General features: G+C 50.6%; 1 protein-coding gene and 1 long non-coding RNA gene across 3 annotated transcripts; one reads left to right on the top strand and one right to left on the bottom strand.

The window, feature by feature from the left end:
* Nucleotides 1–2838: 2838 nt before the first annotated feature.
* On the bottom strand, nt 2839–3886 carry LOC136994531 (uncharacterized). Its single transcript, XR_010886590.1, has 2 exons — nt 3319–3886; nt 2839–3236 (listed from the first exon to the last, which is right to left on the bottom strand). It is a non-coding gene; the product is annotated as an uncharacterized lncRNA (long non-coding RNA).
* Nucleotides 3887–4353: 467 nt separating this feature from the next.
* On the top strand, nt 4354–22101 carry KLHL26 (kelch like family member 26). 2 transcript variants are annotated; one of them, XM_067312902.1, is made up of 3 exons: nt 4354–4474; nt 15819–16001; nt 19130–22101. In XM_067312902.1, exons 1-3 carry the CDS (start codon nt 4428–4430, stop codon nt 20709–20711), a joined length of 1812 nt encoding a protein of 603 aa, XP_067169003.1. In that variant the 5' UTR covers nt 4354–4427; the 3' UTR covers nt 20712–22101. The 2 variants fall into 2 exon arrangements, with proteins under 2 accessions (XP_067169003.1, XP_013795712.2); XM_013940258.2 differs by lacking the exon at nt 4354–4474 and having other exon boundaries at nt 15749–16001.
* Nucleotides 22102–24131: the final 2030 nt, after the last annotated feature.

Below are 24131 nucleotides of genomic sequence, written 5' to 3'. Positions count from 1 at the left end.
AGCCCTGTAACCAGACTGTTGTCTCCATGCAGAGACGGGGAGAGGATGAGGACGGTGAGCCGGCGCTCGGGGTCCCAAGCGAGCGCCGCAGCGCGCTCTGCCCCGTGCTGCGGGCCGGCTGCAGGCTGCGCTCGCCCGGACGCGGCTGCTGCACGGAGCAGCCGGGCCCTTGCGCTTGCAAATGCTCCTTCGAGCAGCACTGGGCACCGTCCCGGAGCCGGCACCAAAGGCGGCAGAGGCGTCCCCACGCGCACGGGGACCGCCGCCGCCGCCGCCGGGGCGCGGGCCAGACGCCTGGGCGGCTTTCCTCTCCCCGTCCTCCGACCGAGGCGAGCGGCAGAGCCGCGGGTGATTCCACAGCAACGAACCCAAATGAAAAACAATCTCCTGGTGCTAATGGGATTGGTTCTGTCCCTACCACGCACATTCCAGCCGGGCTCGAGGGACCGCTCGGGGAGGGAGGGAGGGGGGGGGGAAAGGGGGCGTTAATGAAGCCAAATTATTTTCCGTATGCACATGTCAGAGCTGAGCGCGGTGCCGCTGGCCGGGGCGGGCGCAGCTGCTGTGCGGCGGCGGTGGCGGCAGCGGTGCCGCGGGGAGGCGAAGCGCCCTCGCTGCAGCCGGCGCCGAGCGCCTCCGCGCACGCAGCCCGCCGCCAAGTGACACTCATTTTCCATTCCCTGGGCTTCATTACTTTCTGGAACGCGGGCCTCCTCCGTCGGACCGCAAGGGGCTTCGCTTCCCTTTGTATTTATTTGCGCTGCCGTGTGTTCTTCTGCCAGGTGAGGAGCGCGGCCAAGCCGGCCAGCGGGAGCACAACCGGACGGCCACGGTTCGGCCGGGCGGATGGGAAGCGGCCACCCGTGCAGCGACGCGCCGACGCACCTGCCGACCTTCAGGCGTCGGAGCCATCCCACCCGTTTCGAGGGGACGACGCGCACGCTCGCAGCCTCGGGATTTGCCGGCCGCGGCCTCGCGCGCAGGCACCGCCACGGCATGGCGAGCTCCTCCAGCTGGCTCCGGAGCCGGCTCCCGCGAGGTGCCGAGCGCGTCAGCTTTCCTGGGCTTGCGTGGGAGTCGAAGGAGCCCGAGCTTCACGAGGGAAGGTGCTCAGCCTCGCCGCGAGCCATCCGCGCACGCGCGCGCGCGCTACGCCGAAGTGCAGAGCGTCTCTGTGCAACGGGGAGGCGCCGCCGCACCCGGGCCCGGGGAGCTCCGGCAGGTCGGCTCCTCCGCCCGGCACGCCGACCCTGCGGGTGGATAATCCTGCAGATTGCGGGGAGCTCCTGCCTCGCACCCGCGGCAGGACGAAGCGCGGAGGTCCGAGGGAAAGGCAGCGCTGCCAGCTCATGATTTTATCATTAGTCTCACAACGCTGGATGCAAATTTTAAAGCCCCAGCTGGTGGAGTCACGTGATGCGCGCGAGCTTGGCTTGCGTTAAAAAGGTGCATTTCTAGACCTTATGTTTCTTAGGGGGAAAAAAAAAAGCAAAGTAAAAATAAAAATAAGACTCAAATACATCCTGATGGCTTAAAATGAAGATCAGAAGGAAGGAAAACGTAAATAGTTTGGGGGTTATTTTGCTGATTCCCTTTTTTAACCCAGCAAGTTGAACTCGTGATGCTATGAAGAGACCCCAGCTCTCCACAGTAGGAATACCAGCACTGCCTTGATATACTGCGTGTGTGGGATAAATATATTAAAGTTGTGTGAGTCGCTCAGATACTGTGCTAACACTGGCCATAAAAATCACCTTAGATATAAGGCAAGCTCCTTGGGGAAGGGACTAAGTGCACTCAACGAATAATGAATAGAAATAAAAATAAATATCAAATGGCCCATAAAATAAAACAATAACGGTAACTAAAAAGTTCCTGGATCTGTTGTGAGAGATAAAATCCCATCAGCGGTATGAAATAACAAGAAATACTCCCCTTTGGTTCTTTCTCCGCGTGACACAAGTCAGCACGCCTGGTCACAAGAGCAGTTATGGAAAACATCTTCCTTCCAGCATCTTATAAATGCGTTTTTCGTGCTTGGAGAGACCTTGCGGGGTTCAATTTAACTGGGATCTGGGGAACACGTGAAAGGCATTTACAGCATGCGGCACAGTCTGGTTTTTCCTGCCGGGGAAGCAGAGGTGTAATGTTCATAGCTCCTATCCACCGAGCCGCCCGGCTCCCCGGGAAAGCGCCACGCAGCCCCCGCTGCGAGGCCTGCAGCTAGCGGGCAGCCCGGCGGGGCGAGCCGTCAGCGGGGCTGGTTTATGGCTTTGCACATCGCGAATGGAGCCGTAAAAAAAATAAAGTGAAAGTGTTTCTTTTAAGCCTTTTAAAGAGGGGTGTGTGTGTGTGTGTGCTGCAAAGTTAAAGCTATAGAAAGTAGCCCCTGGGGAAAGGAAAAAGCCTAAAAATGAAGCAGAGCCGCTCTCCGAGGAAAGCAGCACATGAGGGGCTGCAAAGAGGGGCAGGAGCCCACCAGAAACGCAGCCGAGCCCCAGGATGAAGCGGGGGACGGGCTGCTTTGGGCCCGCCTGATAACTTAAGTATTAACTTTCATCCAGCCACGGCCTCTCCTGCGCCGGCCGCTTCTCCTCCCACTCCTCCCGCGGCGCGTTTGCCGCCGCGCCGCGCTTTGGTGCGCTGACATCTCCTATCCTGTGTAGGTAGTGTCTAAAATAACAGGGCCCCAAGGTCTTGGCTGGGGTCTCTGTATGCCGCAGTAATACAAATAACAAATTAATAAGTACGACTTCCCTCTCCCCCAAAGGTTTTATGAGGCTTAATTAATGAATGTCTGTAAAATGCATTTGGAGCTGGGAATGAAATGTGCTGTGGAAATGCCAAATATTTTTTAATGCTCCAGCAGATTTAGAAGGTTTAAATAAGAAAAATACACAGCTTTTCCTCTGAAAACAGATTCTTCTCCTTGAAGTGTGCAAGTCCAGAACATGAAGTTTTCATCCGGCTAACTTGAAAGAGTTATTTTCACGGCTTTCCAAGCATGTTTATTCTCATGTACAAACTCCCCACTGCCCTTACAGAGATGTGGAAACTGAGGCATGGGAAATCAAAGCAATTCACCCGTGGTCATTGGCACAGGCAGTGCCATGAAGAATTTCCTGATTCCCAGTGACAACTGGAATGCCCTCTAGCCCGTCAGATCTCTCCAGATGTGTCACGGCTTTAAAAATTACATGGACCCGCAACATTTTGCCTCAGCTACGCCGATGACTCTGTGAAGCGCGGAGAGCGATTCTGATGCCGACCATGTGTCGGGATGCACCGTGGAAGGAAATGGGAGGAAAACCAGCAAACCTGAACCGCTGCAATCTGCGACAACAAAACGGCACCCTCTGGAGGGTACTGTTGCTCCTGCACAAATGGCTTATTTCAGTGAAACCTGGCACATGCGGGCTGCGGTTGAGTAATCGCCCGGCTCACGTTGCAGCAGGCTTCGAGGAGGGCAGGGAAAGCTCGGATCCGGGGGCTGCCGGTACCGCTCGCGCACGCAGCGCGTCCTCCAGAAGACATGGTGCTCTTTAATGAATTACACCTGGAAACCAAAGTGAAAACATTAAGCACTGGGGCGCAGGCCACACCGAAGGCCCAGCAGCAGCTGCCGGATAATTCGGAAGAAGGGGGGGAAAGGCCTGCCCGGTTGGGAAATGGTGCTGGGCATGTTGGAGGGCAGCCACAGGTGGCATCTGCAGGTGCTTCCAGGGGCAGGTGGCTCCTTTGGTGGCAACTGGGGCCGTGATGGCCTCGGCGGACGGAGGTGCCGCCGCGAGGGGACCGTGGGGCTCTGCCCTCCTTGTGGGGCAGCCCCAGGGACGCGGTGACAGCAGGAGGGACCCTGAGGTCCTGCTGTCACCATGGGGATGGGTGGATCTGGTGTCACAAGGACACCAGCCCGGCCCAGGGCGGCCTGTGGGGTGGCGACAGCCCCCCCCCCATGGCGGTGACAGGCCCCCCAAGACCCCGGGGCAATGACAGGCCCCATTGAACCCCCAAGGTGGTGACGGGTCCCCTGGGACCCCTGGGGCCATGACGGGCCCCCCAGGGTGGTGACAGCCCCACCCAGGACAGTGACCCCCGAGACCCACGGCAGTGACAGGTCCCCCAGGACCCCGGGGGCAGTGACAGGCCCCACAGGGTGGTGACAGATCCCCTGGGACCCCGATGCGCCCCCCCAACCCCACCACAGCCCCACGGCCGTGGGGTGGCGACAGGGCCCCCCCCGGACCCCCCCCGGGGCGGCGCCAGGCCCGGCGGGAGCGGAGCGGAGCCGCGGGCCCCTCCGCGGGCCGCCGCCGCTCGCTGCTGCGCCTTTAACGCGGCGGCGGTGGCGGCTGTTGCGGCGGCCGCCGCCTCCCCAAGCTCCGGGCCCGGCGGCAGCGGCGGCGGCGGCAGCGGCAGCAGCGAAGATGGCGGAGTCCGGCGGCGCCGAGTTCGCCGCGGAGCGGCCCAGCAGGTGAGCGCGGCCCGGGCGCCGCCGCCGCCGCCGCCACGGCCCAGGCCCAGGCCCAGGCCGCCGGGGTCCGCGCGAGGCCGCCGCGCGGCGAGGCGGCGCCCGCAGGCAGCGCGGCGCAGCGGGGCCCGGAGCGGCCGGGCCGCGGGGCCCAGCCCGGCCTCTCTGCTCCCCCCCCCCCCCCCGTTTCCCCTCCGCCGTGGCCCAAAATGTAGTTTTTTCCCCCTTTATTTTCGGTGCTGTCGCCTCCCGAGGTGGGGGGAGGCGGCGCGGGGCCCGGCGGCGCCAGGCTGCTCCTCGCCGGGGAAGCGCCATTTCCCGGCCCCTCCGCTGCCGCTGCTGTGGCTCTGCCCCCAAAACCAGGCTTTTTCTCTCTCTCTCTCTTTTTTTTTTTTTTTTTGGAAAAAAGCCTCCCTGTAAAACACACATGCACCTGTCGTGCGCACACGGCTCCCCTCCGGGGCCGCCCGGCCCGGGGTGTGTGTGGTGGTGGTGGGGGGGCACCAAGTTTTGCGGGGTTTCAGGCCTCTTCTTAAAAACACCAGGTTTCCCCCGCTGCTGCCTGCACGGATCGGGGCGCTTTCGGCCCCAAATCCCCTTCTTGCTGGGATGTCCCAGCCCAAACGGCCCGGTTGGGTCGCGCGCCCCCCGCGAAGGGACGGGCGAGGTGGGGGGCGGCCGGGCCTCGCGGGGCGGCAGCGCGTCTCCTGCGCGGACGTCGGAGGGGTTTTGGGGGGTTTTGGGGGAGTTTTGGGGCGCTCCGCCTAAGAAACGGTAGCGATTTGCTCCGGAGCTGTAATAAATGGTGCAGCGTGGAGGCGCGGCGGCGCGTTCCCTGCTCTGGGGACGTAGCTGCCCGTGTCGGCGCGCGTTTGCTCGCTTTGTTAGTTTTCAATTAAAGTCTGTTGAAATTTGGGTGCTTTTTGTTGGTCATTAGTCTCCTGTTTACTAAATGATGGATGTACCGGAGAACACAGGTGCCTGGGGGGAGAGTGCTGACATTGGACAGGCTCTATAGAGCAAGAGAAAAATTTTAAGGGCATTTACTATCGACTAATGATTCCTTGTAAGCGGCTTCTAAGGCCTTTACTTTTGATTTTTTTCTTTTTTTCACTTGCTGAGCACTTGCCCTCTAAGGCAAGAGGGCAGAGTCCTCTCCTGCTGTTGCACACACACACATGCCATTTCGGTGGTGTGCTGTTACTCAAACAGCCCAGGCAGAATTTCCATCTTTGGAGTTGCTACCGCGTGGCTGGTGCTAGATCCCCGTAAATATGCTGGCTTCCCAAAAGCAGGAAAATTAACTTGATGGCTGGGGATCCTGTGCTTTCGTTCCATGCAATAGGGCACATGCTGTGCAAGACAGCACGGGCAAAAAGTTTGGGATACTTTGGTGGCATGAGACAAGGCAGTTGCTGCAGATGCGAGTTTGCGTGGGATTTGCACAGGAAAAATACGTGCCTACTGCTAACACAGCCATGTGTTTTATGGTGCTTCTGTTCCATAATTCCTCTTTTTGTTTTTTTAAAAGCACGCAGTGAGAAAAAATCTCTTTTTATAAGTTCAAAACCAAAAGAGGCCCAATCTTCGTAAATGTCCTTGTTTTTGCATGGATGAATTTCATGCACTGCAGATGGCTTTCATACCTTACTCACAGCCCTCAGTGTCGTGTGGAGGGAGAGTTTCACGCTCCGTCGTTAACCCTGTCTGTAATATTGTGCTCAGTGCTGGTCCTGAAGATGCGCTTTGAGATTCGCGAGCAGGTAAGTGCAGAAAAGCAGCGCGATCCGTTAGTGTCCTCTGTAAGACGCAGCTCTGAGCCGTGTGCGTTTTAGACACGAGATGTGCGAACTCGGCTGCAGCGTTGGTGGAGCAAGGTCACACGAAGCAGGGGGACGCCAGGATGTCGGAAAACCCTCTTCCGATGCTGGAGAGCGGTGGCTGGGGAGGCCTCCAGGCAGGGGTTAGCTGGGGTGTCCAGGCAAGCTCTCGAGGAGGGCCGTGTCTCTCCAGAACCGGGATTAATCCCTTGAAGAAAGGCAGAGCGCCAGGTTGCGTAAACACTTTTCAGAAACCTTCCTAATGCTGTTGCACAGCGGCCTGTCTGCTGAAAGCAATTCCACCTGCCAAAACCAGAATGGATGGATGAGGGAGACCTGCAGGCTTTCCTTATCTAAAAGTACATATGTCTTAGTTCACATCAAGAGAAAGTAGACTTGAACTCCCCTGACCCGATTCCTTCTGAAGAAAGCGGTGGGAGAGGGAGCAAATGTGCAGGAGGAGGGGGTAAAACCGAGTAAGTGGAAGATAACGACAGGGGCTGCGAGTCCGCCTTGCTTTTGCGTTACTATAATCTTTAGTATCCAATCAGACAACGCTGCGTTTTGAAACTGTTCAAAGTTTCGTTTTATATGTTTTTTCCGTTCTATATTCTGCCACATGGCAATTTTAAAACAGATTTTAGTTGTTAGATCTGGTAGACGCGGTGTAAATGTTTATGCTCTAATTGAATCACTGTAAAAATAACTGCTGCTTTCTTATTCAACATTGGAAGGCTTCTGAGCCGGAGGTTTTATTTAGACTAAAAGTAAACTTCAGTGAGTCCTTAAAGGTTCTTGTCTTACCCTCCAAGTGTTGCTTAGCATTAACAGCTTTGTAAGGAACAGGCTTGCATCATGGGACGATGGCTAAGGAGTCTTTTCCAGTCTCTCATTTAAGTGAAAGATAAATGCTGAACTTCCATAGAAGCCAGGGACCTTTATCGAGAAAAGCTATTGCTGCGCTTCAGTGGTCTTAGGTTATTCTGCTCGGGTAATGCAGTTAGGGTGGGACTCGGATATGGAGAGCTGGACTGCCCAAGAAGCTTGAAAACATAACGAACTCCAGGATGGGTGCGTGTCTGCCGAAGGTGAGTGCAGAGCATTTAGGCAATGAGGGAGATGGGCTGCAAACAGCAGTGCTGTTAAGAGGATTTGATCATGGAACTGAACTGGTACCAGTGTTACGATGCCAAGTGCTCGGGCAGCTGCTTGCATCTGCTACAAAATCTGATTTCTTTAGTTTGTGTTAAAAAGTGGTGGGTTTTTCTGACATTATCTGCTATTTTATGGTTTAATTATGCTTTTGCTTGAGATCTCTAGCTGGTGAAAGCCAATAATCTGGTGGGCAGAGGTAAAGAGAAAGGAGGAGAGTTCACAGCAGCGTGGCTATTTCTGCTCCCTGTTGCTGTGTGCTGTGGTCCATACGCTGTATGTAAGTGTAGTCCTGTCACTTCTTGCAGTAGTGCCCAGAGGCTGCAATCGATGCTGCAGAAAACTGCCGGGACAAACGCTGCCCCAACTCCCCCATGGTCTAATTTTCAAGTTTTTCTAAGTTTTCCCTAAGGCCTGAAGTGAAGGGACTGGCGTGGTCGCATGGTCTGATGTGGGTTGGAGAAGGTCACAAAGTGATTTGCTTGGAGGGGGGGAACCTTCTGCCACGTTAGGGGCTGCTCATGGAGCTAAAACAGGCCGTCTCCAGCTTGCCACTGCTGACCAGGGACAAGTGGGGAAGCCAAGGCAGGATTTGACTGATTTCAAAGCCGTAGATGTGCCATAGATCGGCTTAGCCCCGTCGTACGCCGTGGAGACGAGATGCCGAGCGGGGACGGTCGCGAGGGCAGGGTGGTCGCTGGAAGCCGAGCGGAGAAGCTGTGTCTGGGGCTGGACGGAGCGTCGCTTTTGGGGTGGCCTTGCTGGCTCTGCTGTGCTTGCCGGCACCGCTAGGTGCCTCTCGGCTTTTGCAGAGCGGTGCTGCCGCAGAGGTGTGCAGCGGCGGGCGGCGAGCGGGCGCAGGAAAGGCGCCCGGGGGCTTCTCGGTGCAGAAATGACCCCGGCGGTGGTGCTAGAAAAGGATGCTTCTGTTCTGTGCTTTTCTGATTTGGCTCTGCTGTGTCTTTCCTCCTCCTAGAGGCTAGGTTTGGCTGTCAGGGCAGAAGTAATAATTTGTGCATATGGTGGGGGAATATGGAATTGTTTAAGGCAGCGCTGTCAGCAGGAGCACTGAACGTGTAAAGAGCCGCATGCCATGGATACGCAGGCAAATCTTACAAATGTAAAATCAGCCATCCTTCTGGTGCTCCTGGTGGAGCTGGCCGATCCCGGGAGCGAGAGACAGCAGCTGATTTATTCATCGCTGCGATACTGCATGTGGCTGCCAGAGTAACTCCTATGCTTAGAACGATTTTTATATTTGTTCAGTTCATTCCTGGCTCAGCAAGATCAGGTTTGGGGCTGATGAGGATATAATCGCTATAAAGTCGGGGGGATTTAGCATCTTCCCATCCTCTGTCGCTGCGCAGATGCAGGTTGCAATTGGAGGACGGTGCAGGGTTGCTGGTGCCGGCTCGTATTTATTGCCTGTGCTTGCTCCTCGCGCTTTGCTGCAGGAGGAGGTTTGGGGGCAGGACGGAGGGTGCCGGGAGCGTCCCCGCGTGCGAGGAGCCACGCTGCCCAGGCGCAGACCCGCTGCAGCTGGGTGGGGAGAACAGGCGGGACCGTTCGTGGTTAATCATCTTCTCAGCCTAGCTCTTAGTGCCCTAATGCAACCTGTAAAAGTGGGCCCTTACTTGAGACTTGTGTTGGCCACTTTGGTCCTCTTCCTTCAGCAACTAAACGGCTTTTCCCATTTGTCCCTGCACCGCTATAAAGATGAATCTGGCTCTGCGACAGGAGCATTTTTCAGGATCTTGTTCCTTTTTTCACGATGTGTCCCGGGTACGGCATGTACTGACCAGGGCTGCACGTAGAAACTCCCTGAGGTGGCACAGAGTTTAATGTGTTCAGATATTTCACCCGCTGCTTTTTTGTTCCATGCTCCACTGCTCCATTTTACCAGGCCAGCCAGCTTTTGACAGACATCCAGTTTTATTAGTGCTTTTAGCAGAAACCAGAATCCCACCTCCTTTGGCTTGAGAACAACCTCCTGCCTGAAGTCTGGGAGCAGAATATATTTGTGTGTGTCTACTGGGCCCTGTGTGAGTCCAGCTCGGAAAGGAAAAAAAGAAAGAAAAACAGAGATTTGGAAATGCTTCTGGGACTTCTCAGTGGACAAAAAATAATATGTAAAGAAAACAGTTGAAAATACTCATCTTGCTTTAATTTGCTCCCTTACCTTGGGGTGATAGGGATTCCCTTCGTTCCAGCATGGGATGAGCAGGATTGCAGGTGAGCAAGTAAGAAGTGGATCGGTAGGACCAGATTCAGAAAGCACTTAAAATTGAAACGTTAAGGTTTCCCCTGGTTTCTGTGAATATGTCTTTAAATGCTGCTCTCATCAAACCCAAGGCCAGCTCAGACGTGGATGGTCCTGCAGTTGGAGGGGGCGGGGGGCCAGGGTGCCACCTCCGTCACAAAGTCGCTCGGTCGATCATCAGAGGCCTCGATTCCCGGTCCGCGAGATGGGGACCCCAAAGTGCTCGTGCTGCTGCCTCCTCCCGTCCTGCCTATTGCCGTGGTAGGGGCTTTCTCCTTGCACCGACCACTGGCTCCCTGTAGTACAAACAAAGGTTGGGTTTTTTGCCCCCCCCTTCTTTTTTTTTCTAACATAGTGAATATTACTTGTTCTTCCTGTGCCACATGTTAAATTTTCTCAAGGTTTGAGACTTGAAGCATATAAGATGGAAGGCAAGACTTTTAAAACTACGCCCGACCTTTCACTGTTCAACTTTAGACGTTTTATAGAAGGTTTCTTTTTTTTTCTTTCCAGAAGGTATTACTCCCTCTAAAACTCAGAGCCATTTATAATTTCTCTATCTGAGCACTCCAAATTGCTAGTCACTTCTAAATAGTATTATTAGTCTCAGGCTTTTTACTTGTATTTATTGCTTCTGATGAAAGAGAAGGTGTCAGGAGAGGAGAACGAGTGGAGGCAGAGGAGAGAACTTGGCAGAAATTAAGAGAAGAAGGTGGGACAGGGAATGAAGAAACTGATGAAATTATTTTCTTCCCTTATCTTCCCTAAGGATGACTGTGCTTCTCTGAAAATCATCCCCTCTATTTGGTGTGTTAATATTTAATCAGTTGCTGATCATTAAGCGCTTGTTGTTGTTGCTAATTTGGACAGGGAAGCGATGGTAAATGTTGTTTCTGATGGGATGCTGGTGGCGGCCTCGCCTGCTGCTGGGAACGTAAGTAGGTTAACAGGGCAGGTATTTTTAAGTCTCATTGCCTGGCAGCAATTAATCTTCCTTGCACCCAAACTTCACGTCTTGCACGTTAGCGTTGAAGAACCCTATTAATGCCTCTCGGTGGGGGATGAAGGACCACAGAGGCCTTGTCCCAAAGCGCCGAAAAGGGAGTCTGTGAGATGGCAAACTCCACAGTCATGTGTTTTGCCTTCTTGCCCTAACGTAACGTTTGTTAGTGTGAGGTGCTGAAAACTCTTCTTCATCGTTTGAGCATGTGATATCAAGCTTAAGGATCTGAAATATTACAGTAACCATGGCTACCAGTGACTTATCTGAGGGAGTTTGACTTTTGTTTTGATTTTAAGTGTCTTAATTGTAGTTTAAAAATCAGAATCTGAATGTGTTTTTTACTTAGGCATGAAACCAAAGGCATTAAATGATTTGCATTATTGAAATATCTATAATGCCGCCTTTGAAAGATTCTCGGAGAAGGCCCTTAATATTCATCCCGTATGTTCTAAATAAAGTTACTCCTCAGCTTTCTGTTAGTTCTGCTGCTCTCGCCATAACATTTTTCTGCAGGCTCGAGTGCTCAAACGGTGCCTTGCTGGCTCTTTTGCAATCTGAAGTCCTTTGTTTATCCGGGGAAAAGCGGTGGCACTGTATGCTTTGTGCATGCGAACACACGCAAGCTCCTTCTTTTCCTCCGTCCTCTTTTGTACCCCAGCCATAGCCCGCAGGGTCCTACCTTTAGAGCTTGTGTTTACCGCCGAGGCTGCCTGTTGGAAGCTTGCCCTGCTTAGAAATCTTGCCAACCCTCTTGAGTTTCTCCTGTATGAAAAATTATCGAGCACCACCTGCCCGGAGAGTGGGAAAACGTGGGTGGATGTTAACGGGGATGCTCAACTGGGATGCCGAGAGCCTTGCTAGCAGCAGAACTGCCTGTCCTTCCAAGGAGGACCGTGGTACAGCGGAAAAGTAGCAAGAGGTCAGGCACTTGTGTTGCAAAAGATTTCTCTTACTTAAGTCAATCGCTGCAATATTGCAATCTAGCCGGGTATAATTCTCTCCATTTGTACTTGTGCGGAAGTTGCGAACGCACTGAAATATGAACTTATGCTTCGTAAGCCTTTAATTCCAGCTTTGATGTTTTTAATCATCAGTAAAGATTTGGTAAAAATGATTCATTAGCTTGAAATGCAGCTTGGATTATACATGGTGTTGCGGGAAATAGAGGAGGCAGAGGCAGGGTATGGTGGTCCAAAGAGCAGACCTCGGGCGAAGCCAAGGTCGCTCCGTGCGTATGCAAGTTGCTGTTGCGGTTGCAGTGGCAGCTCTCCTCCGGGCTGTTCCCGGAGCCTCCCCTGAACCGGTTCATGAAGTTTGGCCCTCAGTGGCTTGGAGACAAATCCTCTAGCCCGTTACTTGTCCTCCCATAGTCACTTTTGGAAAATCTGGTTATCAGTGGTGTTATTTGAGACTGCTGTCCAAAATGGATAGTGCGCCTGAATCAAGGTACGTGCTGAGTTCCCGTTTCCTATGGTGGATGCAGCTGTATGAATATAAAGGTGCCTTTCACTGCTACAGCTATTTCCATATGGAAAGTGGGATTTCTGTCCTGGTAAAGTCACCTGTATACCGGTATAGTCACGTTAAAAGCCCTGATGGTGTAAACAAGTCCCCTTGCAATGAACTCGCACGTCGCCGCTGTGAAGCCTGGTGGCTGTGCCGCGGCGCCGCTCGACGCGAACGTGGCCTTGCGCGTTTTACCTTTTCTGAAGGGCAGGTTTGGCTGGGGCGCGTGCCCGTGCTGCCGCTCCGAGGGCGCGTCTGGCCCCGCTGCAGGAGCCTCCGAGAGGCTCTGCGGTGGGGAAGGGGCTCGCGCACTGCCTCCCTCCCTTTTCGAGGGCGAAGAAGAAAAAATAAGGAAAATTCGAGATGCTCTCCGGTCCTGGCCCCATCAGGAGGGGAGGGAACGGAATAAACACTTTGGCAGTATTGTGTGATGGAAGGCTTTTATCTCGGAGGCGTGCTCCGAACAGCGGAGAAGTCGATGCAGCTCTCCTGAAGTTTGTCTGCAAGGCTGTTTTGTCTGCAACAAACTGTTAAGCAACAAGTACGCGCTATATTCAGATCGCCGATTAGATAGGCACGGCCTCACAAAGGCACTTTCAAATGTTCAGGGCTTCCTTTTGTGCTCTTTTTCGTCTCTCTGACACCCAACGGCTGCCTCCGCGGCTAGCGCGGTGCGAGGAGCGGCGGCACATCGGCTCGCCGGGCCGGTGCGCCCCGCGGCCGCAGGCGGGCAGCCCCTGAGCCCGGCCTCCTTTCGTCGCGGTCCCCTCTTCCTGACCGCCCTGCTCACGCTCGGCAAGGGTTCTTGCTGTTTTCTCACCTTCCCGCCGCCCCCCTTTTTGGTTTTCGAAAGCCTCTTGTTTGGTTTCTCGCGCTCTGGGAACCTTTCATCCAGCTTCCAGCTTGTGTGTTGTCTTTTAAAAATTCCTTTTTTTTTTTTTTTTTTTCTGCAGGCTTAACAAAACTGGACATCTTCAATGCTTCTCTTACTGACAGATTTGTGTTGCATTTTGTCCCTCTCCCTGGAGGATTGTGCAATCGCTGGATCCTTTTATTCCATACCTGTAAATAGACACAGGAGCCAGTGCCCGCAGTTTTGCTGGGGCGGCTGCTCACGATGCCCTGTTGAAACGAGCCGCACGTGCGGACGCGTCTATTCCAGAGCAGAAGTGTCTAACCCACCCTGATTTAGTCCTCTATCTATTTTAAATTTACTCCCTGCACGATTAAGAGTGTCTGCAGAGAGTTAATCGAGAGGAGGGAAAGATGAGGATTGTCTGCCGAGGTGAAGCCAGTCGTTTGCTTGGGCACCCACCTGGGGGGCTTGTGCCAGTCGCGCGGAGGCGGCGCGCCAGGCTGGCAGGGGGATAAGGAATATTTAAAACAGGTGTGCATAAAACACTGAAGAAAATTCCCATGGGAAGAATCCTGCAGCAGCTCAAGTGAAGTTACAGTAAACGAAGAAGTTGCCCTCTCCCAGATGAGCCCCTGGAGCTGCCGGGTATTTTTCCTGCCCGACGCGAGGCAGAATGGGTTTGCTCGGTGAGCGATGCTGTGTTCAGAGGCAAGATCGTTTCCCTGCTTGTGCTTGGTGTTTCCTTCGTTAGACTCCAGCGAATCGAACCCATTGCTCCAAAGAGCAGAGTAAAACAAGTGTGACATGATGAATATTCATGTACGCGCTTCCTTCAGCCTCCCTCCTCTTTAGCCGTGGCAAGAGCTGGAGTGGGTAGATGCTTCTTGGCTCTCAGAGTACCGGTAGGGTCTAGGCAGCAACCGACTCTGCTATTCCTTTTTGTAATCCTTTTCATTATAAGAGCGATGTTGTAGCCGGGCTTCGCTTTCGGAGCTAAGGCTTTTTAGCACGTTTGGACTTTAAGGCAGGAACTGCACATCCACGCCGCAGGAAGCACAGCGACTCGTGTCCTCGTCCCGAACGGGAGCTCGTATGCGTTTCGAGAGGCAGGCTCGAGCCCGAGCAGTTTTGCAGCAGAACACTGAGGTCTGATATCTGCATCCTGCAGGAGCCCGGCGCGCTCTGGGGCGGCTCGCGTGGCGGGGCTGCCCTCTCCGCGGGCTGATGAGCATCACAGATTTCCCCTAGCTTGCCTCTTCCATAGCGCTCGCAGGAAATTGCGATGCGATAAGTTAGGCGAGTAGCAAGTCGTGTTCGTTGTTGCTCATTGTTTGAGAATTGTTTACGTCCCCTTTTTTGTTATCCCACCTCCCTGACTCTTCTCTGACCTTCCCTACTTGCTTTGTCCATTATGTGCGGCTTTTTTCCTTGTTTAGGCAGTGAACTCGTCGGGACGGTTGCTGGCGCACTGTGCGATTACCCAGCCCCGAGCGCGCTGGGGCCTAGCCTCTGCACTTTCCTTGTTGGCTTTGGCAGTATAATCCACCTAAATAATAAGGCTACCCCTTAAGTACGGTACTCGCTGCACTCCTAATGTAGACATGGGAGCAATTAATCTCCACGTAAAAGCTGCACTGGATGCTTTATATGAGCAGCTTTCCAGGCTCAGCGTGATCTGTTTGGGATTTCTATGTCGCACTCTTGCTCTTCCGTAAAATATTTCTGAAAACTCAGAGACCAAATAGCAGGTTGTTTCCAAAAACCAAAATCCCTCTCTGAACACTGGTTCCTGTATATGTTTTTTTCTCCCAGAAAGACTCGGAAGAAAGTGGTATGTTGGTCTTGAAAACAGTTCAGAGTTGGATTAAACGTGTAAATGGATCTCTGAGATTTCATGTGTCTGCCTGCGTGAGTGAGCCCGTCTCCGTTCAGCGTGCGCTACGCTAGCCCCGTCGCACCTCGCTCGGGAAATCTGCGGCACGACTGCAGTTGTTTTCGGAGGGGCACAGAGTATCCAACAGCCTCGTCCACTTGGGCAGGAATATTGGTGATGTTCCCCTTGCCGGGCAGAGCTCTTGCCGGCGAGGGCAGCTGAGGGCGAGTGAGCCTAGGAACGGTGCTCCCAGCACTGAGCAACACATGCAAGAGGCATTGGGGAAACCAAGGGAATATTCACACTGGGAAGGGACTGGTTACAGTGCAGTGCAAGTGGCTGACGTTATTTAGAGCAGCCAGTGCTATGCAATGTATTGCTTTTGCTCTTCTCATGAGGGTCAGGCATAAGGAAAGGATCAAGTAGGGTTAGCAGGGCTGTCCTTGGACCCTACCAAATATCTAGCAGCTGCAGCTAGGATTGGTAGGGAGAAGAAAAAGCAACTGTGATTCAGTCTTGTGGTTGAAGTCAAGGTCAGAGTGGACTCTGGGGTAGCCGTCGTGTGGGGACACCAATGTTTTCTGGAGATTTTGGCCCCGTTTGCTGATGCTTGGATGGTCGTTGAAACCCCCATGTCCTGCAGTGTGACAGGCTGTCAGTAATACGAAAATATAATTTAAAATTTTGGAAGTGTCTTTTGTGTTGGGAGAAGGGGATACAACGAAGGTACCGATGTTGTGATGTCCCATGTGGCTATTGAGCTGGGAATTTGCTTTCAAACTGCTTCATGGTAAAGCATCTTCCCCAGCATGCTTTGTAGGTATACCGCATATTGTTTTAATTTAAAACCAGCCTGTCTCTCTTGTTCTGTTTTTAGCATGGCTGACAAGAACAGCACCCTGAAATGCACGTTCTCTGCTCCTGGCCACAGCACCACTCTGCTGCAGGGACTGGCCTCGCTCCGAGCTCAGGCTCAGCTGCTTGATGTCATCCTCACTATAAATAATGAAGTGTTTCAGGTTCATAAAGTTGTCTTGGCTGCCTGCAGTGACTATTTCAGGTGAGAATCTGATAGGGAAGCAGAAGCAGGCATTTTTACCTTTGCTGTCGGTTTGTTTCCCCTTCCTTCCCTCCCTACGCCCTCTCCTCCCCCACCACAAAAAAAAGCCTTTGGAGGTACGGTGTGCACCCATCCCGGCAGGCATGCGAAGGCCCAGAGCCTGTCCTTCCGCGTGCAGATGAGGTTGTTCTGCTACAGCAGCTGGGCGAAGTCCCACGTTCGAGTCCAGGTCTTGAACCTACCTAGGCAGCATTTAGTAGCTGCTCTGCCTGCTGAAGGAAATCGGCTGTTGCCTCTGAACTACTTTGATTGAGAAGTCGCAGTGAGGGCTCCGAAATGAGTCATCCCACTGAAAGATAGTGCCCACTGTAAATAACAGTAATGTTATTTTTAAATACCATTGATCTGTCTATAATGCTTATTGTCCCGCTTTGTGTGTATATTCTCCAGACCCTTGGGAGATGGGGAGGAATTGTCCCATCTTGTATTGGTGGAGCACGGAGATGAGTTTACTTATCCAAATTAATGCAGAATGAGTCAACTGCAGAGCTGGAATTCAGCCTTCTGCTAAAAGTTGAGTCCAATTGTTAATCCATCCTGTGTCTTTCAAATGCTTAATAAGGGCCCTCTTTGACTTGCAGTTACTTCTCTCTTGAGGCAGGGAGGGATCTTTCCTGGCAGTACCCATAGCAATTTCAGGTGATGGACGTGCTGAGGGCAGCAGATACAGGGGAGGTTCAAAACAACAGAGAACTTGAGCTGGGTGATGTTCTAGACTTTAAGGGTGACACATAAGGGTGGAGAAGGCCTGTTCAGCGGAGTTTGCAATCTCTCGATGTGTGGCTTCCTCCATGACCTGAGCAGATTGATTTGCTGAGCAGGTAACCAAGAACAAGGGACTTCAGTGCAGGCGTATCTCTTTGATTCCTTCTCCCGTTTCTTCAGCTACTCTGATCTCCATCTTATGCATACATATATCTTCAAGGCTGTTCAAGGAGCTTTCTCCATTCTCACTCCCCCTGGTAACATAAGCTTGGAAGGTTTATCACTCTTCCTAACAGGCATGCAATTAATGATGGAGCTGATCTTCCACCAAATGCTAATAGCACTATTTGTATTCATAAATGCTGTATGCAGTGCCACTGCTAGTGTGTTTTCACTGTCGAAATGTAATTGCCGAGTAGGTTTCTTGTTATAACTTCTGTTGTGTTAAGTAAGGTTGTCCTGGGGAACAATGGCAGAATAATCTAGCTATTGAAAATAGTCTGTTTTTATTCAGAAAGAGGGAGGGAAAAGAGTGAAATAGAGGCATTTATATAATCAGCATTTTAGAACCATAGTACTTTTTAAAGGAATTGCATTCTATTTGATGATTTGTCTTCATCATAGCAACAAAAATGCTTCTCTTTGCTTGCGCACGTTCAGCTCCACAGCTAATGCATGAATCCACATATGTCCGCATGTCCTCTGGGGCAAGGGATCAGGGCAGCATGCTGTTCTGTGACATGGGATATGCAAGGGGATTTTAACAGACTGCTCTCATTTGCTATATGGACAAATAATTCCTGCAAAGAGTATTCCTGGTCACTCGGTTACGGAAAGCTGATTTCATATGCAGATATTTCCTTATTTAGGTCATTTAGCTTTTCTTCAGTTTATGCTGGACTGCAGCAGTTCTTTTAGCATGGTTTGGACAGGAAACTTGGAACTCCTGTCTTCTGACAGCATTCCCAAGCTATTCCTTTATTCCTGTGCTGATGCAGAAGAGGGTCTGTTCAGCCTTTTCTCTGAGTAACTCGCACCTTGGAGTCACTGCAGCTTCCTAAAGCAGCTCTAATGGCATTGTACATTCCCAGTGAACTTAGTTTTTCCTCTTTCATATTTGAAAGGTATCAGTGTTGGAAGGATGGCCCAAAAGGTGCAGGCAGCAGCAAGCAGTTTAAAAGGTCTTTTGCATTGCAGCCTCTCTGGTTTTGCTGTGGTGTCTGTGCAGTGGCTTTGACTGGTGAAAGTGCATGTCTCAGTTCTTGCAGCAACCTGTTTTGACTTTGCCTTCCCCCAAACTGCTCTGCTGCTACTTGTTGAGTAGTACGCACAGCGCAAACCTTTGGCCCCAAGCTACCTATATGTAACAAAACTGCTGAAATTTAATGTAAGCATATTAACAACAACAACAAAAAAAATTGCAGTTATATCCCCATCACACCCACAGGCCCCATATCTGGGAAATGCAACACGGCTCTAGGAGAGCGCTTTATGGGATGGCTGTGTGCAGCCCTTGGCTTGGTATGTGCTTCCTGTGGAATTTAGAAGCCTCCCAAGGAGGTGATCTAGGACCTAAGCTCTGCCTGGCCTGGTCAACCGATGTGCTTGCAGCTGTGCTGCAAGAGGAGAATCTTTTTTTATTTTAATTGCCTGCTAGCCCCCTGCCGTTGTACTGCAACATAACAGATGCTTTCTGGTCGCAACTCATGTTTTCTTCAGGTGTTGGGAATGAACCTTGGAGGAGGTTCTGTCGTGGTTACCAAAGCTACTCAAAAGTTCTGCTTGCACCTGCAATATGTAAGCCATGTAATAACTAGCGTACAATATAATGGGCTAATTGAAATCCTTGTCTCATGAGCAGGCAAGCTCAGAGGATCACTGACCTCCCAAACACAAGTGTCTTCCAAAAGTGTATTCTTCCTCTGTGCTCACAAATCCTGCATGCTTAAAAATTAGGTAGTTAGGGGGATGGTTACCAGTCCGTGCTGGTGCAGATCCCAGCGTATCCTTTTGCTGATCAATTTTGTGGATGCATTGGTCCAGCGTACTATGCTTCCTGCTCTTATAGTCCTACTTATTTCTTGAAGCGTTGTCCTGTGGACTGCTCTTATTTATGCTGTCAGCAACAACAGGATTGAAAAGCTTAACTTTTCTGTGATAGCTATGTTTATGCAAGCTTTGTATAAGTAATTGCATACTTTTATTTCTCCTGGCTTTTACAGCTTTAACCTTGATTTTTTTTTCCCCCCTCATTCTTCCCAAAAGAATCAATATGTTTAAATAGAAAAAAACACCCTGAACTGATGCATCATTTACATGTGTTTAAGAGGGGGGAAAATTTTGTTTGTGTTCTTGACCTTCAGGGCGATGTTCACAGGAGGGATGAGAGAAGCCAGCCAAGATGTGATTGAACTGAAAGGTGTATCTGCAAAAGGACTGAAACACATAATAGACTTTGCTTACAGTGCTGAAGTGACTCTTGATCTTGACTGTATTCAGGATGTGCTGGGAGCTGCTGTCTTCCTCCAGATGGTGCCTGTCGTGGAGCTCTGTGAAGAGTTTCTGAAGTCTGCCATGAGCGTTGAAACATGTCTTAATATCGGGCAGATGGCCACCACCTTTAGCCTTGCATCCTTGAAGGAGTCAGTAGATGCATTCACTTTTAGGCATTTCCTCCAGATCTCTGAGGAAGAGGATTTCCTCCACCTGCCGCTGGAGCGCCTTGTTTTCTTCTTGCAGAGCAATAAGCTGAAAAGCTGCAGTGAAATAGATCTCTTCCGTGCTGCTGTCCGCTGGCTGCAATACGACCCAACCCGCCGTGCCAACGCCAGCCAGGTGCTCTGCCACATCCGCTTCCCGCTCATGAAGTCCTCTGAGCTGGTGGACAGCGTTCAGACCTTGGACATAATGGTGGAAGACGTCTTATGCCGGCAGTATTTGCTGGAGGCCTTCAATTACCAGATCCTGCCCTTCCGCCAGCACGAGATGCAGTCGCCTCGCACCACCATCCGCTCGGACGTCCTGTCCCTCATCACCTTTGGCGGCACTCCCTACACCGACAACGACCGCACTGTGAGCTGCAAAGTGTACTACCTGCCCGACGCCAACGTGCGCCAGTTTAAGGAGCTGACGGAAATGGAGGTGGGCAGCAGCCATTCCTGCGTGGCTGTGCTCGACAACTTCGTCTACATCGTAGGAGGGCAGCACCTGCAGTACCGGAGCGGCGAGGGGGCTGTCGATATCTGCTACCGCTACGACCCGCACCTGAACCAGTGGCTGCGCATCCAGGCCATGCAGGAGAGCAGGATTCAGTTCCAGCTGAACGTCCTGCACGGCATGGTGTACGCCACCGGCGGGAGGAACCGCTCCGGCAGCTTGGCCTCGGTAGAGAAGTATTGCCCCAAAAGCAACGAGTGGACTTACGTGTGCTCCCTGAAACGCAGGACGTGGGGGCATGCGGGAGCCACGGTAGGAGACAAGCTGTACATATCAGGTGGGTATGGGATATCCGTGGAAGACAAAAAAGCCCTGCACTGCTACGACCCGGCAGTGGATCAGTGGGAGTTTAAAACCCCAATGAACGAACCCAGGGTTCTGCATGCCATGGTCAGTGCAAATAGCAGGATTTACGCTCTGGGGGGCCGCATGGACCACGTGGACCGTTGTTTCGATGTTTTGGCTGTGGAGTACTATGTGCCTGAAACGGACCAGTGGACAACCGTGAGCCCCATGCGCGCAGGTCAGTCGGAAGCTGGGTGTTGTTTACTAGAGAAAAAGATTTATATTGTAGGAGGGTACAACTGGCATCTGAACAATGTTACAAGCATCGTGCAGGTGTATAACACAGAAACTGATGAGTGGGAAAGGGACCTGCATTTCCCAGAATCTTTTGCTGGCATAGCATGTGCTCCTGTGATCCTGCCGCAGGTGACGACCCAGAGGTAACCACGTGCGACTGCGCTGGCCTGCGGAATCGCCTCGTGTTGCATGTAATCAGGATGCCGTGTTGTTCCCTTGTTGTTTGCAAATGGTATTGTGCATTTTGTGGGTGAGGGAAGGAGAAAAATAGCTTGCATTCCCTCCTCCACGAATCCCTCCTCCTCTTGTGTAGTGTTCTGGCAAGCGCGTTCCATCAGAAGCACTTGTCAGCTAGTTAGACTTAACAGATGTTACAGCTGGAAAAAGCTTTTCTTTTTTTTTCTTCCTCCTTTTTTTTTTTTGATGGGGGGAGTGAATTTTGCCAACTTTCCATCTTTTTAACAATGTTATGCATTGCAAACATTGACAGCTCAGGAGTAATTCAGTACTGTGGTCTGTTTAAAAGAGTTCAGGTGTGATTTTCTTTTTTCTTTTTTTTTTATTAATAGTTCCAAGAATCATTGTCTGTCAATTTGCTGATTTTTTTGTTGCCTTTTTTTAAACAAACAAAAACCAAAATCTGTATAACATACTGACCTCCAGAAGCAATAAAGGGACAATGGGAGCTAGAAGAGCTCAGGTGCTTGGTCTATGAAAGCATGTGCTTGCTTCTCAAAGGTGTGGTGTGGTTTTTTGTTTTTTTTTTTCTTTTCTTTTCCCCTTTGTTCCCCTGAAAGGGGAATACTTGTCCCTGCACATCTCTGGTCTGTGGTGATTCTTCCTTGTTTGGATTACCTCGCAGTTTCAGATCACTTCCTCACCCCCTCCAGGTAGTAGCATGATATTCTAGTCTAGAAATTCTCCCTTAATTGGGACACCCAAAGTTTGCAACACTAAGACCATGTTGATAGCTTGCTTTCATGTACACGGGCATGATTTTTATACTCGCCATCATTTGCTTGGCTTCACTGGCAATAAGAGCTCTGCAGCTGTTCATCTGTGCTGAAGCGAGACCACCTGGAGTTTGTCGTTCACCTATATGGATCCATCCAAACCTTTTTCATACAGCAAAGGAGGTGGGTGCTACTTATCCAAGTGCTTGAAGGTTTTCTCCCTTGACCTGTAAATAAGATAGTTGGTATCATGATATGATGGAAGTCGAAGTGGAATGGTTTTTGTTGCCACTGAGTACTTTAAATTAGCAGAGATTTGTTCTAAGACGGCTTTGTCATGTTTAGTATTCTGTGTGCTAAACACACATTTTATGATACTTCTTGAACTTTCCTCCAGATCATTTTTCTAATTAATTTGACTGATTAACGAATTGAAAGTTTCTCCTTTTTATCAGGTATTCTGTTTCAAGGGCTTTGTTTTGTATCTGTATAAGTTTGATTCTGATGTATGCAGCCTCCTTTTTAGAGAAACTGTTGCATTCTGCTGTTAAATAAATACTGTGCTGTAACCTTTAGAGACAATATGTAATGTCTGTTTTGCTAATGAATCATTGATCAGGTCTATTTAAAGCATGAACTCCATACCTCAGATTCACTTAAAGATATTTTTCTCTGATAATTGAATCAAAGTACCTTTGTACATGATGGAGTGAGGACACATGCTTCTCAGTTAAGCTTGGCATCCAAATTTTAGTTAAAAGGATACATAGTTTTACCTGCATTTCTCTCTACTTGCTGGTTTGCCAATAATAAATTAATGAAAAGTACTTGTTGTTGAACAGTGTGCTAAAGCCAGTGGGCAAGCTCCACTTGCCAGCTCTTAGGCAGTTAATTTACTCCATTCTCTGTTCATTTGGTCTGGCGTAGAAGCTAGAAACACTGCAAAACAGCCTTGGCAGATAAAAAATGCATTTTGAAAGGAAGAAATGTAACTCAATACAAGCTTCAAAGTTGCAGAATAATGGATTTTTTTTTTTTAATTTAAATGCTTGCTTATGTTTATGAAAGGAGCGCTTCTTTAGGTGAGTAGCAAATGGAAGGTTACTTGCTTTCCTGTTTGCAGAATACAATTCAGCTTCATGCGAGTGTGCCATTCCCCCATCATTACCTCCCTAAAATACTTCAGTGTTCTTCCCTATTTATTTAAATCTTCCTACCAATAGTATTTCTATGGCAGCAAGTGATGGTTTGGGATCTTCTCTAATAACTGAGATTTTCTGAATGTGCAGCCTTAGTGCTCACAAGCCAATCTGAACCCACGCTGTGACCATGGTTAGCATCTCTTCGTAAGGAAACTGTTTTAATTTTCACCTCAAGCTTCTAAGGTATGTGTTTCTGTGTGTGTGTCGGGGGGGTGGATTGTGAAGGGGGAAAAAAGAAAAAATCCTTGAAAAATTAACTATGTTTGGTCTTACTTTTAATGACAACCTTGCAAAAACAGACTTAACCTCTATTGGTTCATGCTGGAGTGGTGGCTATGTAGACAGGAGGATTCACAAAGCCATTCTGTAATCGTGGTTTAATAAACACACCAACCGTTGCCTGCGATGCGGCAGACGAGCCCGGTACCTGCGTTCCCGTTCCCGGGCACGGCGGGACGGATGCTGGGAAAGGTTTCCAGACTTTCTCGCTGAGACCTGTGGCAGAGCACTGCTGTGCACCATCTCCCTTTGTTAAAGGAATGTGCTTTTTATAGAAATAATAAATAATTATTTTTCATAATGTTAGCTAGAAATATTCTAGCTGTTCTTAATTTAGCAGAGACTGGCTAAAATATTTGTGAAAGTGCATGTCATCGACATTGATAATAAAGTTTTACCCCTGTAAAATATGCAGCCATGGCTCTGAGCTGTTATATGCATAGACTACATGTTATTCTGAAAATAAACCAGTCTGATCCTTTTGTTATATTGAAACAACTTGATGCTGAGGTGAGGGTCTTCACATGAATATCTAAGTAATCTTGAACAATGTTTTTGCTATGGTGGGATGAAGTGCAAAGGGGCTTCGCTTTTAACACTCCATGGCTCGGCTGGAGAACACGCTTCATGAGATGCCCTGCACGAAATGCAGCTGGCCGGGGATCCTCTCTTCTTTGAGAACGAACAAAGCCAAATAAATGTTTGATTGCACTCAGGGTCATATATTAGTCTCAGAGCAGCAATAAACATTATGGGGGTAAACCTGATTTGGTACATTTTAAAATACCCTTGAACAGATGGGGAACAGTAAAAGTCCAGCATCGTTAGCTCTCGGTATTTGCGGAGTAAGCGTGTCCCATTGGGGACTCCCGTCACGGCCGGCATAACAGCTTCTGTCTTCTCTGATGTTTTATGGGCCTGAAATTGTACTTAAAACTATAAAGAAAGAGAGCGCTAGCGCTCTTGGCAGGGTGCAGACTAGCTAGAGATAGGGAACGTCTGCATCCTATTAATGGTGTCACTGACCCTTTTCCGAAGGATCTGCCTGCTCGGCATCCGACTGTCGCTTCTCCCTATCCGAGAACCTCACTGACTCGCACAGACTCTCGTACTGACGTCTCGGAAGTTTAGTA

Source organism: Apteryx mantelli, chromosome 30, assembly GCF_036417845.1.
Source record: "Apteryx mantelli isolate bAptMan1 chromosome 30, bAptMan1.hap1, whole genome shotgun sequence".
NCBI classification, from domain to species: domain Eukaryota; kingdom Metazoa; phylum Chordata; class Aves; order Apterygiformes; family Apterygidae; genus Apteryx; species Apteryx mantelli.
The sequence above is the reverse complement of the archived record's forward strand: the minus strand, read 5'-3'. Positions and strand labels throughout refer to the sequence as shown.